We start from the raw sequence: 17114 nt of genomic DNA on the forward strand, positions 1-17114 counted from the left end.
AACCTTGCACTATATCTTTTGGCACAAAAAAAAATTCCGTTGGAAAATTATATAGCGTCAAAAGTTAAAGCAAAAATATTAAATAAACAGTGTATTATATAAGCAAACTCGCCCTTATGTACCCACAAACATATGTTTCTATACATACTTGTATAAAAGTGGGTTCTAAAGTAGGAGTTTCCTCATTTGAGGTGTGTGAATTTGTTTTATAAACGTTTTCAAGGTTTAAAAGCAACTGCTTTTGGTAATAAATTTTCGTTGAATAAATGAATGGAATGTTCGAAAAAGTAACAGTGTTAATTAACTAGTGAGAGGAAGTAGTTCAGCTGGAGAAGTGTTTAAGAAATATGCAAAAATTAAGAAATTGAAAATTGTACGAAAATTAATTAATTATAAAGGAAATGTGATAATATGCAAAAAAAAAAAACAAATAACAAAACATAAATTTATAAAAGTAAAAAATTGCATAAAAAAATTAGTTGAAAATAATTTAAAATAAGTAAAAGTAAACAGTTTAAAAATACAATAAATACTGTTTAAAAAATATACAAATAAAATTAAATATAATAAAATTCATTAAAAATAGTTTTTAATAAAAAAAATAAATGCTTTAGAAGAATAATAAATAGATATAATTGTAAAATAAATTTTTAAATAAATAATTAAACGTTCAATCAATGTGGGCAAAAAATAGTAAGACTTTTTAATTTATGTATATTTCGCGCGAAAATCCATTCGTCGAAAAATTTTTGGTAGGTTTATATGACTGTCAGTGATAACTCAATCAAGAAATCTCACACCAAAGTAATGATTAGTGTTTAATATACACTTGTCTTCTTGAAGTACATAGGACACATTAGACCCTAGAACACAGTGCAATACCTCATAATTAACTATCTATCTTCTGACGTGCATAAAGTGCATTCGGCGGTTTTTACGTTGAGTGAAATTATTCAATACAGAAGTTCCATTAAATTTGGTGAGCGGAATTACCAAACGTTCGGAATGTTGGATAGGGCTTTTAGTGATAATTGTTTAACACGAGTAAGTGTTAAAGTGTGTTTGCTTGGTACAAATTATACAAAGAAGATCGAGAACGCGTTGACGACAAAGCACGGCCCGTGCGGCCATAAACAACACGGAATTAAGGAATTATTGCTTGGGAATCGACGATTAACAATCAGAGATCTTATTGGTATCGTTAGAATATCGGAAGGATCAATAAAAACTATTTTGAAAGATTATTACTATTAAGAAAAGTGAAACCACGATTGGTTCCAACACTACTAAAATTTTTCGAAAAGAAGCGTCGCGTTAACGTCTGTGAAGCAATGCTTTCCGACTGCCAGTATGCCATGAAATGCATTATTACTGGCGATGAGCCTTGAATCTATGCTTACGAACCGGAAACAGACGATCAGTTGGCCGAATATCGTGGTCAAGGTTAACCGAAGTCAGGAAATTACGCCAAAGCAGATCAAAACTCAAGGTTATGTTGACAGTTTTTTTTTTTAAATATCGAGGTGTGAGGCACTCGGAATTCCTTCCGACCGACAAAATTGTTAACAAGGAATACTATTCGAGTGTTATTCGTCGTTTGCGCGAAGCTATTCGTAAAAAGAGGTCAGAATTATGGGCCGACAATGGGCCGATGATGCACCGTCGCTTACTGCATTGATTCTTTGTGAGTTTTTCGCCAAATTTTCAAGCAATATCATGCCGCAAGCACCGTATTCGTCTGATTTAGCTTCGTGTGACTTCTGGCTATTCAGCAAACTCAAAGGACCGCTTCCAGGAAACTCTTTTGAGTCTATTGAAGACATTAAAAGTGAATCGCTGTGTCGACGATTGGACAAAACGTTGGCACAAGTGTATTGTATTTCAGAGGGACGACATAGATTTTGAAGACTAAGTAAAGAATTTTAAAATTATAAACAAAGTCTTACTATTTTTTGCTCATAATAGTATAGCGCGCAACTTTTCAAGGCTGTATCTCCCGAACTAGTACTTATTACTATTTTAGTTATGTTAAAGAATTAAAATTTATCATCACTTGATTATATTTATTTCATTTGCAGCCCGAAAAGAGTTATAAAAATTAATTATTAAATCAGTGGTCTCTATTTCCAAAATGAGTTACGCAATCATATTCGTTTTCTGCGTAATCCTTTCGAACACTTATCAGACGGAAAGTACTGACGAGCCGGAATCTACTGCCTCCTTGCAAACTGCCACCCCGGAAACTATTGTCTGTCCACAAACTACTGCCACCCCGGAAACTATTGTCTCTCCACAAACTACTGTCTCCCCTCAAACTAATATCTCCTCTGAAACTACTTTCGCCCCTCAAACTACTGACGACCCACAAACTGACGTCTCTCTAACGAACTCTACGTCGTCAGACGCTGAAAATGCCACGGCCGATTCACGGGCTCTCAGTTGGTCGATGTTCTCGTCGTTTTCATCGTTATCGAACAAAATTTCAGATCTACTTGTGGTGAAGAAGAATGTATTAGCTGCATATCCACTGCAACTTGCTTCCACACTAATCGATAAGCTATGTATGTAAGCCGTATAATTTCAAAATACCATAAGAAATTTTGAAATGAACCTTAATCGTTTCCGGTAGGTTCGAACACGTTGTTCATGACGCATGTACCAGCCAAATTTACACCAGATATAAGCAAAATGCATTTCCAATATATTACCAGCTGTAAGAATTATAGCGTACCACTTATGAAGGCGGAACAACTGTGGCAACACATGAGCTTTAATAAGAAGAGGAAAGTGGTCATTTTAGCTACAGGTTGGACCAATACAGTCAATGATTCTTCCACGTTGGCGTTGCTTTCGAAGGCGTTTCTTTGTCGAAAGGATGTGAATTTCATTGTGAGTGAGCAAGCAAATCGCAATTATATATATATGAATATAATTAACTACTTTTTCTGTGAATCATTGTTTGTTGGAGGCTTTTTTAGAATCGCATTAGAATATCCTCTATATTTCCGCCTATAAAAAATACAGAACTTTGTTCAGAAGTAAAACGGCCACAAAGCCCCCAATTTCAACTAATGATCAACACGCCAATAAAATAGAAAATTAATTATTGCCTTCTATTTTTTCTATAAAAGAAATTGTTTTCCTGACTTTTCATTTTATATTTCCATAGTTCCATCAAAGATCAGTTGATGATCTGAAAGTCCGTTTCCGAAAACCAGTGAAGTGATATCTTTCAAGAACTGCTGTTAAACAGTTGTAATTTGACTTAATCTATAACTTCGTAGGGCAGATAGTTTATAGTTTTCGGGAAATAAAGATTTTTCAGTACGGATGTCTTTCGAAAAGCCATAAATGAAACTCTCATCTCAAGCAGTGACATGTATAGTTTTCGTTTTCTTAGGACGGAAATGTTTCGACTGTCATTAATTGCTTTTAAGGGGAGAGTAATGTGATGATGACAGACAGAAATCGCTTATAAACATACTACATAATTTTAGAAGTTTTGCTTCTACGAGTATTTACCGTAAGTTTTCAAAAAAATGTTGGGTCCTAAATTATCTGAAGACGCTAAATCTAAGTGCAAACCTTCGCAAGCCAACCATCTTTACTTTGATTTCAATGTTTAATTGATCCTCTTTTATGATTACTCCCATTTCAGATTGTTGATGCCGCATACTATGTAGACACATTATATAAATGGGCCGCATTAAATACTGAGGAAATTGGCGAATATATAGCGAAAGGTCTTAGGCATTTGTTAAAAGTAGTACCGCTAAAAAATATACACTTAGTCGGTGAGTAAAATAATTAAAAGAAAGCCGTGTTTCAATAGCAAATATTTAGAAATGAAATGTGTATTTTATTATATTTTATTCCTCCTATAAATAGGACACAGTCTTGGCGCACATATAATGGGTAAAGCTGGTCGTACTTTCACCAAATTAACTGGAAAGAAAATACCACGTATTACCGGTTTGGATCCGGCTAAGCCATGTTTCTACAAAAACGATACACTCTATAGCCTACGACGGGGCGATGCCGATTTTGTGGATGTCATCCACACAAATATCGGTATATTGGCGAAGAAGAAACCGCTCGGCGATGTTGATTTCTATCCTGGTGGTGCTAATTCGCTGCCACCAGGTTGTTTGACTGTAACCTGCGCGCATATACGTGCCGTCGAGTACTTTGCCGAGAGTGTATATCCGGGGAATGGAAAAAATTTCATTGGCTTGAAGTGCGCGGATTGGAATGATTTAAAGAAATTAAATTGCCCAGCCGACCACACCTCACCCATGGGTTATGCGGTGAATGAAAAAGCTCGAGGTATTTATTATGTGCCCGTGAATCGCAAATCACCTTATGGCAAAAATGCGAAGCCGAGCAGCGCACGCTGGGAGAATGCCAAGTGTAATAAGTGTGAGAAAGTGAGGAGAAAGAAGAGAGAAAAAAGAAAGGAAAAGGGCTTTAACAGCTGGTTAAGTAGTTTTGTTGTTAATAGTCAAATATTTAAAGGAGTGGGATTGTTATAATTTTTATGAATGCCGAATTGGGCGGAGAAGATTTTACCAAAAAAGGTAAAAGAAAGTACTGGTTAAATATAGTATAACTGTTAATAGTTATGTATTTAAGTTTTATATACTGAGCAAATAAAATCTAGACATTAAATTCGCTTGCCAAACTCGACATTGACACAAATCGTGTATGAAGTTATTGTATATGATTATTTAATCGGCTATTTAAACAGCTGTCTGCGATCTGTTTATAATTTTCGAATAAGCAAGCGTTTTTCCGCTATGAATAGATTTCGCTGAATTTTGGTATATGATTGATTTATGTTAATTTTGAAATAAAAGGAAACTAGTTTTTGATAAACCTATTTTATCTATCCAAGAGCTTTTATTTCGAGGATCTAACCATGTTTGGATAGGCACGTAAACTGCAAAACTTCAATGTTATTGTTCTATCATGAGAATCACTATTTGCTGTTGTTTTTGGGGCTTAAATTTATCCTGGTTAGAGTAATGCCTGTTGTTGTTGTCGTAGTAGTGATATTGTTCTGTGCCGTGCTTTTCATCGACGCTTCTTTTCTTCTTGATTATTTGTAGAGGTAAAAGCAGGAGGTAAAAGATCCCAGACATGTCTCTCTCGTCTTCAATCAATTGAAATACCTAGTGCTAATCCTTCAATCCATAGATAAATTGAAATACCTAGTGCTAATCTTTAATGAAAAGCTTTCATGGAGGCCAAATATTGAGGAGAGAGTAAGGAAGGCATGGCCTTATATCACTCTCAAAAAAGGTAGTCTTTTGGCTCTACAAAAAAGTAGTCAAGCCAATAATATGCTATGGTGTACTATATTCGTTTGGTGGAAGGCTCTCTAAGGCTAAGAGAAGCTGAGCATACATATAAGAGGATAAGGGACAAACACAAGCGAAATTTCTCCGCTAGCTGTATCCCGGAAAACTTGAACTACTGCGTCGCAGTGGCTGATTTTTATTTGAACTTTTTTTGTTCTGGAACTCCGTTAGCATCTTTAGTTTTAAAACAATCGACCTCGCGCGCTTTATAGCCGTAGTCGTCGACCCGTCCCTGCTCAACTGCAAGATCTTTTTGAACTAGAACGCAGGAGATCATCTAAACTACTTGCCTTTAGAAAAGCCTTTTGCATCATCATTCATCTTGCCGCCATAGTAGGGATTCTTACTGGACATTGTTCAATAGGCATTCATTTGGAAAGGCTAAAAATCTTAAGGAACGCAATTTGACAAAATTGTATGGAGAATGGTGAGGTGGACACATCTAAGATCTTTCTCCTCCATTCTTCAACCTTTGCGTTACTGATGATGAAACATATCGGTGTACGAATTTGTGATAGGCTCAAACCAGTTTGTCGATTTGTAAGGGTCTTATGATATATTACTATGTATATATTGGAGTTTTAGGAACCACAACAGACCGGTGCTCTGAGCTGTACAAGTTAGATCCGTGTTGGGATCGAACTCTTAAACAAACCATGTGATAGTAAATGTAAAAATTTATCGCGATTAGCTTGTGCAAGAACTGAAGTCGGTCGACCTTCTCCAGCGATACCGCTTCGCTCTATGGGCTCTTGAAAAGTTTTAAAAGGATCCGACGTAGTCAAGCCAAATTTGGCACAGAGATGGGGCCCATTTGTAGCTCAATAGGTATGTAAACAAGCAAAAATGCCACATTTGGAACTAAGAGTAACATGAAGATATTTCAGAGCTATCATTTCATCCAGCAAAAAGAAGGGTTTGGTGTGGTTTGTGGGCCGGTGGAATCATCATCAGTCGAGATTTCTTCCAAAATAATACCGGTGAGAACGTAACCGTCATAGGCGACCGTTATCGCACCATGATAACCGACTGTTCTATCGAGTGATAATAATCTTTCCTTATTAAATTTGAAGTTTCTGTGATTTTTCTTTAAGAAAGTAGGAAGCGTCGAAATATATCACCTGTTACATATATTAAAATCACTTCAACCAAAACATAACCTCATTTCTTTGGCAAACAAAACATTTGACATTTTCAAATAAATAAAATTACTCACTATCTTGATTTTTTATCTTCGCCTCGATTCCTTTTATAAAATCACGATAAGTAAACGGTGGAATTCCGGCTAACATTGCTGTAGTTGCGTTCAGGTCAGTAGCATCAAACATTTCTAAAATAAAAAAAAAATTAAAATAATATTTATTATTAGTATCTGTGTTGATAGTCGCCAATTTCTGTCAAAAGTTTTTTTCAATTTCATTTATTTCTTCTTTAACTCACCATAGGCTTGAGTCGGCTGCGTGCAGGAATTGAAATTATTGCCTTTCAATGTTAGAAACTGTAAAGTAGAATTGATTGTGGATAACGTTCGGAATGGTATTTGTGTAAGATTATTATGTGACGCCGAGAAGACAATAACATTTCGCCCAATTCTCAATTGCTTTTCCAAAGTCTGGTTATAGAGCTTATCATCGTCGTTGAGATCGTGATAAGATAAGTCCATGCCCATAAAGCTCTTTGACAAAAGTTTGGTTTCTACAATTAATAAAAAATTCAAATAAGATTTATCAGCGTGGAATCGAAGTTATTTAATTTTTTATTATTAAATATAAGAAGGTGTTTATTTACAACGGAAGGAAGGTTAATCAAACTTAATAGCTAACAAATACTCTAGAGATGACATCCATTGTTGGAAATATTGTCTGTGAGACAATGCTGCCATATTTGGCACATTTTATCCTCAAATAATGAAAAAAATCTTTACTTCGATTTTACTGAAGCTAGAATACCCTTCTCAAATAAAGAAGTTTTCATATCTGCTTTCTGAAAAGCTTCTTTAAATATTGTAGTGTTGCCTTGAACTATAATCCATTCTAAATGTCATGAAGATATCTCAAATAAAAAAGTTTTCTATACGAGGACTTGAGTTGGATCGATCAGTTCGTTCACCTATATCCTATAGTGGTCGAATATCGTCGGTTCCGACAACTAAGTATTTTTTAAAGATAAAAGAACGCATGTCCTCTTCTTAGATTTCAAAATAATGCTCGCTGGAAGGAAATTTTCGTCTAATGAGAAGGTGATCGCCAAAACTGAGACCTATTTTGTAGCAAAGGGCAAATCGTACTACAAAAATGATATCGAACAATTGCGGGGTCACTATGATCAGTTTATCTTCTTGAAGGGAACTATGAAAACAAAAAAAAACAAATTTTGCCCAAAAAATGGGTTTTACTATGGAGGCTGGGACTTTTCAATTGAACTGTTAATCTAGTAGTCGAAAAACCCTGGATCGGTTTCGCCACATGCTTACCCTTGTGGATATTGCGCATCCTCAGAGACGCCGTACAGTGCGCACCGAAGACTCTATTGCTGCAGTGAAGCAGAGTATCGATGAAGACCCGAATGAATACAACCGCCATCGCGCGCAAACAATTGGAGCTCTGTTCATCTACTTTATGGAAGAGTTCACAGAAGGATTAACAACCACAAGCCATTGTTGAGGCGTCGTTACATTCTCAAAAAGTCACTGTTTGGTGGGATCTATTGGCAAAAGGAAACATTGGTCCATATTTCTTTTTCTTCAAAAATAAAGCAGACAGATAATTATGTTAATGGGGATCGTTATAGATTTATGATTTTTTCATGCCTGTCATTACGTACATATACGTCGAAGGTATTGCATTTTTAAAAGGATGGCTGTCAAACCAGCTGTCAAAATAACCACCTGTGTTTGACATTTCTGATGCAATTAAAAACCTCCTTTATATTTTTTGAAAAAAAAAAGTCTAAAGCTCTCTAGAAACACCCTTCATTTCTATAATTAAAAATTTCTAAACAATGACATTGAACTTAAATTACCTCCTAATGTGTTAATGAATCATTTCCATGGTTTGTCCAATGTATATTAGTCACCGACAGATGGAAGATAAACTCTGAAATTGGGTTTTATTACCAGCGTATCTACTTCCAAACAAAGTAACTTTATCTAGCGCGAAGGAACCAATCAACATATAAAACATATTTGAAAAAAGTAAGCAAAATATATACAAGTCTTTAATTTTGTTATCAAAAGAAAAGAAAAAATATATATATTTTTAATTAGTAAAATTTTAGGATGATGGCGCTTTCGGAATTGGCTTACAGATCTATATTATAGGTTTCTGTTGTGAGAAACTTTTAATTCAGGTTCTTTCTGAATCCCAAAATCGGAGTATATATTCTTCAGGAAAAGAAAGTAGTTATTCCTTGCATTTTGCCCCGAATGAAACTGATTAGAAATTCGGGTAGTATTAAAAATATTTATGGATACTTCATGAACTGCCTTTTATTCAATCAACGAAGAAAACTGAAAGGTTATATTTCATTACAGCTTATCATTAATTTGCATGAAGTTTTCACATGCAACCGATTTGAACTGTTTATTAGAAATATACTTTATTATACATTTTTCGATTTTTTTCTAAGTCTAAAATCCAGTAAAAACTGGTTAATCTATTGCTAATGGTGTTATTTATGATGACGATGTTTCACAAAAGATATTTATGGTAGTTTTGTTAGATTTTATATATTTTAGCGATTTTGTTTTGATTTTGATCTTGGGGCATTCCAACGAAGATAATCTTATCAGATTAAAAGTCTTCTATACGAGATATAGATTATTTTGATTATATACCAATACAAGGTTTTCCAATAGGTATGATATGATTTACAGCTGTATAAATGTCGTTTTGGCTATTTTTAATATGTCATGATCTGTTATGGTTTTTCATTGTATCCAGTAAAGTTTACAATTTCACCATTTGCCATTTTATGTACAGACAAGTGTTGCAATTTGTCGATCCCAAGTAATTTTCCATAACCTGGCTGATTTTGAGAAAGGATTTGGTTTATAAAATTGTTTTCACTCAAGAACTGATATCATTGGACCACCCGTAAACGTCGTGAATTTGCTGATTTTGCCTTAGTAACACTTGAGAACAATAACCGTTTTTTAAGAAAATCATCTTCTCCTAAGAGGCTCACTTTCATCTGAGGTGTGGTAAATAAACAAAACTATCGATTCTGTTGCGCAGAAAAGCAACAAATTATTCATGAACAACCCTGGCATAGACCTTCATTGACAGTTTGTTGTGGTTCTTGGTCTGGTAAAATCATCGATCCATACTTCTTTCGAAACGAAGATGGTGCCACCGTTACTGTCAGTGAAGAACGGTATAGATCGATGATAACAAACTTTTTATAACCGCGTGTGGAAAAAGTTGATCTTGACAACATTTGGCTACAACAAGACGGGGCTATGTGGCACGCAGCACGTGGAACAACCGAATTATTGCGAGAAAAGTAGGGAGATTCGTTTATATCAAGAAATTGTGACATTGAATAGCCTCCAAGCAGTTGTGGTTTAATATCATGCGATTACTTCTTGTGGGATTATTTGAAGTCATTAGTCTTTGGCAATAAACCAAAACATCCTCAAGCTTTAGAAGAAAATTATGTTTTTCGAATTCGTTTCTGCAAAAGATGTCGCGCAGGCCATTTTAATGATATTATATTCAAAACTTAATTGTATTGTTAGTACAACATATTAAATAAAAACATTTGAAATTCCTTAGTGTGTATTTTTTTAAGAAATCATATCACACTTATTGGAAAACAGTGTATATGTATTTGGCCCAAGATCGATCGCAAGAAATCTAGTGATCAGCAAGGCTAGCCTTTCCCTAGTTGTGAAAGTTTTCCAGCTCATTGGCCTATTGGCGTCGATGCCAAACGATTTGAGGTTAGTTATTCTAAGAAGATGTATGGCGATATTTATTTTCTTTGCTACGAAGTTTGTAACAGCCAGAAGGAAATATCGGACACCCTATTAAGTATATATAGCGTCTACTAAGATGGATGACATTATTTTGACAGCTCGTGGCGACCATGTTTGCTTGCGGATTTTTGTGAAATTGAATTTGATTTAATGTGGAATCTACAATCTCCGAAGAAATTGTTCTGATAGGACCACTATAGCATATAGCTTTCCTATAACTGATTGATCAAAATCAATATAAGAAATTGTTAATACCTTTTTATGTTATAAGAAATGGGTATTATAGCTTCGATGAGCTGAAGTTAAGGTTTTCTCATATATTTGAATTTTTATATATTGTATACATATAACTAGATATTAAAATGTAAACAAAAATATTTTACTTTACTTACTTTGATCCTGAAGTGATGCAAAGTTTAGTGAACCATTTTGGAAGCTCCACCATTGAAATAAAATCTTTACGCCATCCATTATACAAGTTTTATTCAATTCACTTCTATATTGTCGTAGAAAAGTTACAAGATCATGAGCCGTCACAATATCATCCCAACCGCGAAATAGACCATGCAACATATTGGGTTCGAACGGTTCATCTGTTGACGGTAACTCAGTGGTGGTTTCAGTAGCTGAAGTAACCGAAAGGAATTTGTGGTTTTCAAGAATCACTGCATTCTCATCATCGAACAATTTCCGCTCTGTGGTGTTATTGCCAACATCTGGTATTAGATCGTATTGATAATAGTTACTTGTCTTCAAAGTTTGCACCTGCGCGATTGGCAGAGAATTGGTGTTATTTGTTGTTACTTCTTGCGCCCCTACCACTGCCTCGGCGGTAACAAACTGAACCCATGATGCGTTAGCCGTTTCGTTGTTGTTGTTGTTGCTAATATTACTTATCTCTTTAACGTTACTGATTTCTTGCTTCAAATTTTTATCATCGCTGAGAACAACGCGCCCATTGCCGCAGCTGTCGCTACCATTTTTGCCATCATTTTCGCATAACACTTTCAACTGTTGCACCGATAGTCTATCGTTATTGTTATTTTTAGTAACATTGTTGCTACTGTTTGTGGCGTGCGGCAGCAGCAGATACTTATCACTCATTTGCCAATCATATGTTGTATTTGTTGTTGTAGGCGGTGTTGTTGTTGCATACAATATGGTTTCTTCAATTATGGCATTATTGGTGTTGTTATTACCATTAAACAGCATGTAATTGTTTTTGCTAAAGTTGCTGGCATTGTTGGTGTTGTTGTTATCGCTGCTGCTGCCGTTGTCGCTGATAATCGTTTTATAGCGATAGATTATGGTCGCCGCGTTGAGGCCGTGCAATTTGAAGTGGATTATCAGTAGTACAAGCGCCAATTTTAGTGCGAAACTCATTTTTGGCGCCCGATCAAGTTCAATACCCGCCTCCCGCCACAACACGCTGCGTTTGTATTTGTGTATTTTGGTTATCTATATGGACTGTGCAGGGGTGTTGCGCTTGTAATATATGCACTAAAGTTTAATTTTATTTTTTTTGTTTAGTTTTTAAGTGTTGTTGTTTTTGTGTTTATTGATTTCACTGATTATTTATTGTTGTAATAAATTTTTCACCGATAACTGATTTTTTGTAATATGTTTTCCGAGTTTTACGTTCTATTGCGTCGTGCTTTTCTAATTTAATATTATTTAATGTTTATGCGTTATATTATAAGCGGTCTTATAAAGTTTTCTCACTTTCGGTACTCTGTTCTGCATTGTTTGCTCTGCGTGAGGAGTAAAAAAATAATTGTATTTTATTCAAAACTTTATTTTTTAAACCTTTATTTGACTTTCTAGACATTTTCACATGTATTATACGCGGTATGACAATTAAGTAATGAGACTGATTCCATAAAAACCGTATATTTGAAAATTTTTCTACAACTCTGCCATCCCCTTCAAAGTAGTCCGCTTGGGCAGCTATACAGCGATTCCAGCGCATTTTCCATGCTTCGTAACATTTCTGAAACACTTCGACTGGGATGTCCGCGAGTACCCTCGTCACGGCCGCCTGGATGTCCGTAATCGACGCAAAATGGCTTCCTTTGACTACCGATTTTGCTTTAGGAAACAACAAAAAAGTCACAGGGTGACATGTCGGACGAATAAGGCGGCTATTGCAACACGTCGATCCCTTTAGAGGCCAAATACTGTGACACGCTGAGGGCGGTGTGGCACGGCGCGTTGTCGTGATGAAGGATCCAGTTACGAGCGATGTCTGGGCGCACCCTGTTGACTCGTTTTCGCAATCTTTCGAGTACTTGGCAATAGTAGACTTGATTCACAGTTTTCCCCGGTGGAACGAATTCTTTGTGGACGATTCCACGGCTATCAAAAAAGGCAATAATCATCGTTTTCACCTGCGACTTGCTCATACGACCTTTTTTCGGGGGTCCGCGGAGACAACCATTGTGAGCTTTGGTGTTTGGTTTCCGGGTCTAAGAGCACTATCACCATACACTCTTACAATTTTAGCGTACGTTTCCGAAGCTGTTTCGCCCAATCTGGCGCAAAATTTTATCGCGACGCGTTGCTCTTGATTTCGTTTTTCCATTTTCGTGACGAGCACTACAAACACACGTCTACTCAACTTGACGCAGCAGGCGAACTAAACAAGCTAGAGCGATGGTACATATATCAATGGAGAGGGGAGGGATGCCGGAAAAAGAGAAAGGGAATTTCAAGGTCACAGGTTTACCACAAGCGCGGCAATAAAATCAGTCTCATTACTTAATTGTCAAACCTCGTAGTTTAAGACGACTAAATTTACAAGCTTAGCTACAGGAGATGGTTAACGCGATTCCCCAATCTATGACGACGGAGCAGACTTTTCATTCGAATAGCAATTACCCGTAAAAACAACAAAGTGGCGGGGGCCGACGGATTGCTTGCCGAGCTATTCAAAGACAGCGGCGAAGAACTGATGCGGAGCATGCCTCAGTTTCTTTGTAGGCCAATATTCGAATGAAAGCATGTGACGATGGGTATTTATCTGCCCAATACCCAAGAAGGAAAACCCCACAATCTGCGTCAACTACCATGGGATAAGATCCTTCAACATCGCATATGAGGTTCCATCGAGCGTATTGTGTGAAAGTCTAAAGCCCACCGTCAACAAACTGATTGAACTTTATCAGTGAGGCTTTCGATCTGGAAAATATAAGATAGACCAGATTTTCACTATGCACCAAATCTTGGAAAAGACCCGTGAAAGGAAGATCGACACACACCACTTCTTCATCGAAAAAGAACTGCCTCTGTACCGCTATGTCTGAACTTGCTATAAAACAATCCCCGCAAAGCTAATACGGCTGTGAAAACTGACGTTGAGCAACACCAAAAGCTCCGTCAAGATCGAGAAGGACCTCTCCCTATTGTGCAACTTCTTCAATCTACTGCTGGAGAAAATAATTCGAGCTGCAGATCTGAATAGTGAAAGTACAATGTTGTACAACTGCTGGCGTATGCCGATGACATCGATATCATTGGCCATAATAACTGCGAGGTTAGTTCTGCTTTCTTCAAGTTGAACAAAGAAACGAAGCAAATGAGTTTGGTAGTGGTATTTGGTCTATCTCAAAACCAGCATTAACACCAACAAAAACGTTTGCCTCGAAATCCAACGCAGGTGCCAAAGGTGCTACTAGGACTGACGACGAGAGAGGACTCAATCTCGGCGAATAAAGACCAAATTTACAAGTCGCCCATCATACCCGCCCTGCCTTATGCTGCAAAGGCATGGACGATAACAACAACTGATGAGTCGGAGTTACGAGTTTTTGATATAAAGGTTTTGCGGAAGATTTATGGTCCTTTGTGCGTTGGCAACGGCGAATACCGCATTCGATGGTATGATGAGCTGCACGAGATATACCACGACTTTGATATAGTTCACTCAATTAAGAGACAGCGGCTACGCGGGCTAGTACATGTCGTCCGAATGGATGAAAACACTCTAGCTCTGAGAGTGTTCGACGCAGCAGCCGCCGGTGGAAGCAGAGGAAAAGGAAGATCTCGATTCCGTTGGAAAGACCAGGTTGAGGAGGGCTTGGCAACACTTGAAATCTCCAATTGGCACCAAACAGCGAAAAAGAATATCTCGTCATGGATAAGCTGACATATTTCCCATGCTATGTTTCATATTAATAAATTGCGTATGGATTCCGAAGTTGCATATACGAGTATAGACACCGTCTCTGCCGTCATGCGTACGAAAAAACTAGACACAGAGAGTATCTTAAAGTTTTTCCAGCAGAATAATAATACCTAGAATGGGATACATTGGGCTTGCCGCGCTTTCTGTTACACCCAAATATAAACATCGGCTTTTCTATAAAGTGTACCATATAAGTATATATAACTGATCAGGGTAACGAGTTGAGTCGATTCAGCCACCTCTGTATATCTACATAGCTATATTTGCGATTGTATCTCAGTTTCCAAGCTATCCATCTGAAATTTTTCACTCGTCATTTTCTCTCCAAAAAACTTCTTAATCGCCGAAACCGCCGATATCGGCCTACTACACAATACAGCTGCTATACAAACTGAGCTATCAAGAAGATCTTCATAAAAGATACGTGGCTACGTGGCTAGAAAGTAGCAAAAAATTTTCCGTCGAAAGCTAGCCGTTGGCAGGTTATGTTTTTAGATTTAGTTATACACATAGTTGCTATAAGAAATGCACATTTGCAAGGTAGTTTAGCTTTGGTGTAGAAGAAGTTAATACACTTTCTTGTTTTAACTAGATATGCACTTTTATTTCATTCATGAAATCACTTTGTAACTTTTTATCGAGTATTTATAATTTCTTCTACAAATCGCTCACTTTTTTCACTCTTCTGCATGGCAATTTTAACAGCCGCAATAAACGTTTTTATTTACTTATTTTGTAAATTCTTGTAGCCATTTTTTATCACTTTTTGTTTTGTCAATATGTTTATATATGTATACCGTTTAACGTTTTTCATACCCGTACACTCGCAGTTATACGTCCGCCTCGAATCGCTGGTGCTCAAGCACTAGACCAAATATTCTACCAAATTTGTTAAATTTCTGCAAATGGTCAATGGGCGAGGTGCTGTGCAGGTGGGTTGGCTGATTTGTTGCCGATTTAGCGGCGTATCAGTAGCGCGCGCTTATCAATTTTGGCAATTATTACTTCCATTTTTCATGTCAGCTCGGTATGCGGCGCACCACTATCAACTTTTATTATATTTGACTATCAGTCGCTGTCCGCCCCTACGTCCGTCCCACCAATTTTGGCCATAGCACCTGCACATGCTTACTTTACCGCTGACTCTAACGTCTGATCTATAAATCTTTTTTACAGACGTGCGCGTGAATTTTTATCGCTTTGGAAGGCACGCCACTTGTGCCGCCTCAAAGCAACACCCATACAAGCGTTCGGGTATTATCGTGTGTACACGACGAGTAAATTCAACTGCCTCGTCATAATATGAATTTCCACATGATTCCTGAATGAAAATGTCAACGACAGGGTTTGGTTCTGGATTTGCTTTGTGTTTGTTACATATCTTCTTTCTTTACTGTTATCTACATTATTGTAAATATATTTATATGTGCTTTATAATTATCAGTACTTTTCATGAATTAATTTTGCAACTAGCTCAAACGTTTAATAAGATCGAAAACAGAAAATTTAATTAGGCAAAATTTCAGCAACACAAAAAAAAACCAAATTGTTATCTATTTCTTTTTTGTTATTCTTCATACGAGTATAATCAACTTAAACGGCGCGCTTAAAAATTGATATTTTTCGCCTTCTAATATCTGTCGTCTGCAAAAAATAAATTTATAATATTTTAATGCCCTGCTGTCAGCAAGGGATACAAGCATTTATGTAGCATGTGTAAATAAACTGCTCGAAATACCAGTAGGAAAAGTCAAGTTAAATGTTATCAATGTCATTTGTCTGATCCCGAACTGCTAAATTAACTATATTTAGGTTGTCAAATATGGCCTTTTTGTCTTTTGAATTTCGTGACTATGTATAAAGTGCTACAGAGCTCGTATTTGGCAATACTATACATCTGTGAAAGGTCTTGACATAATCTACAAAACGACGCTATGTACTCGTATGATTAGTTTGGTTATTGCGTTCAACAGTTATAGTTCATTAACGCCGAAATTTGCGCTATTTTACAGTTTTCCTTCGTTAAAGGCAAATCCGCTAGAGAAACGTTCCGTGAGATTAATGGTATTTTGGGGGATGGTACTCTATCACGTCGAACTGCGGAAGAATGGTTTCGACAATTCAGAGCGGGTGTAAACGACACCATGGATAAGCCAGCCGGCAGAAGACCTGTGACGACGAATACCGATCAAAACATGGAAAACATTGAGTTAGACCGGCATGTGCCATCTCGTGACATCGCCCAAAAGATGGGAGTTAATCACCAAACCTTTTTAAACCATCTGCAGAAGGCTGGATACACAAAAAAGCTTGATGTTTGGCTGCCGCATGATTTGACGCAAAAAAAACGTTCTGGACCGAGTCAACGCCTGCGATATGCTGCTGAAACGGAACGAACTCGGCCCATTTTTGGAGCGGATGATGACTGCCGACGAAAAATGGATCACATACGACAATATCAAGCGAAAACGCTTGTGATCGAAGGCCGATGAATCGTCCCAAACAGTGGCCAAGGCGGGATTGACGGCCAGGAATGTGTTGCTGTGTGTTTTGTGGGATTGGAAAGGAATCATCCCCTATGAGCTGCTCCCAT

General features: G+C 37.0%; 2 protein-coding genes across 7 annotated transcripts in view; one reads left to right on the forward strand and one right to left on the reverse strand.

The window, feature by feature from the left end:
• Positions 1–17114, reverse strand: part of LOC105227914 (toll-like receptor 2) — a 42559-nt gene that overhangs the window by 8097 nt on the left and 17348 nt on the right. Inside the window, exons 1-4 of one of the 6 annotated variants that reach the window (XM_049458160.1) lie at positions 15338–15653; positions 10731–12089; positions 6801–7055; positions 6577–6690 (exon numbers count right to left, since the gene is read on the reverse strand). In XM_049458160.1, the coding sequence (XP_049314117.1) occupies positions 6577–6690; positions 6801–7055; positions 10731–11721 (1360 nt within the window). In that variant the 5' untranslated portion in view covers positions 11722–12089; positions 15338–15653. The other 5 variants (XM_049458157.1, XM_049458159.1, XM_049458158.1 and 2 more) reach the window with 5 other exon arrangements.
• Positions 1149–5403, forward strand: LOC105227913 (phospholipase A1 1). Its single transcript, XM_011207466.3, has 4 exons — positions 1149–2561; positions 2630–2889; positions 3659–3794; positions 3889–5403. The coding sequence occupies exons 1-4, from the start codon at positions 2132–2134 to the stop codon at positions 4530–4532; spliced, it is 1470 nt and encodes a 489-aa protein (XP_011205768.2). The 5' UTR covers positions 1149–2131; the 3' UTR covers positions 4533–5403.

Source organism: Bactrocera dorsalis, chromosome 5 (genome assembly GCF_023373825.1).
Source record: "Bactrocera dorsalis isolate Fly_Bdor chromosome 5, ASM2337382v1, whole genome shotgun sequence".
Lineage (NCBI taxonomy): Eukaryota > Metazoa > Arthropoda > Insecta > Diptera > Tephritidae > Bactrocera > Bactrocera dorsalis.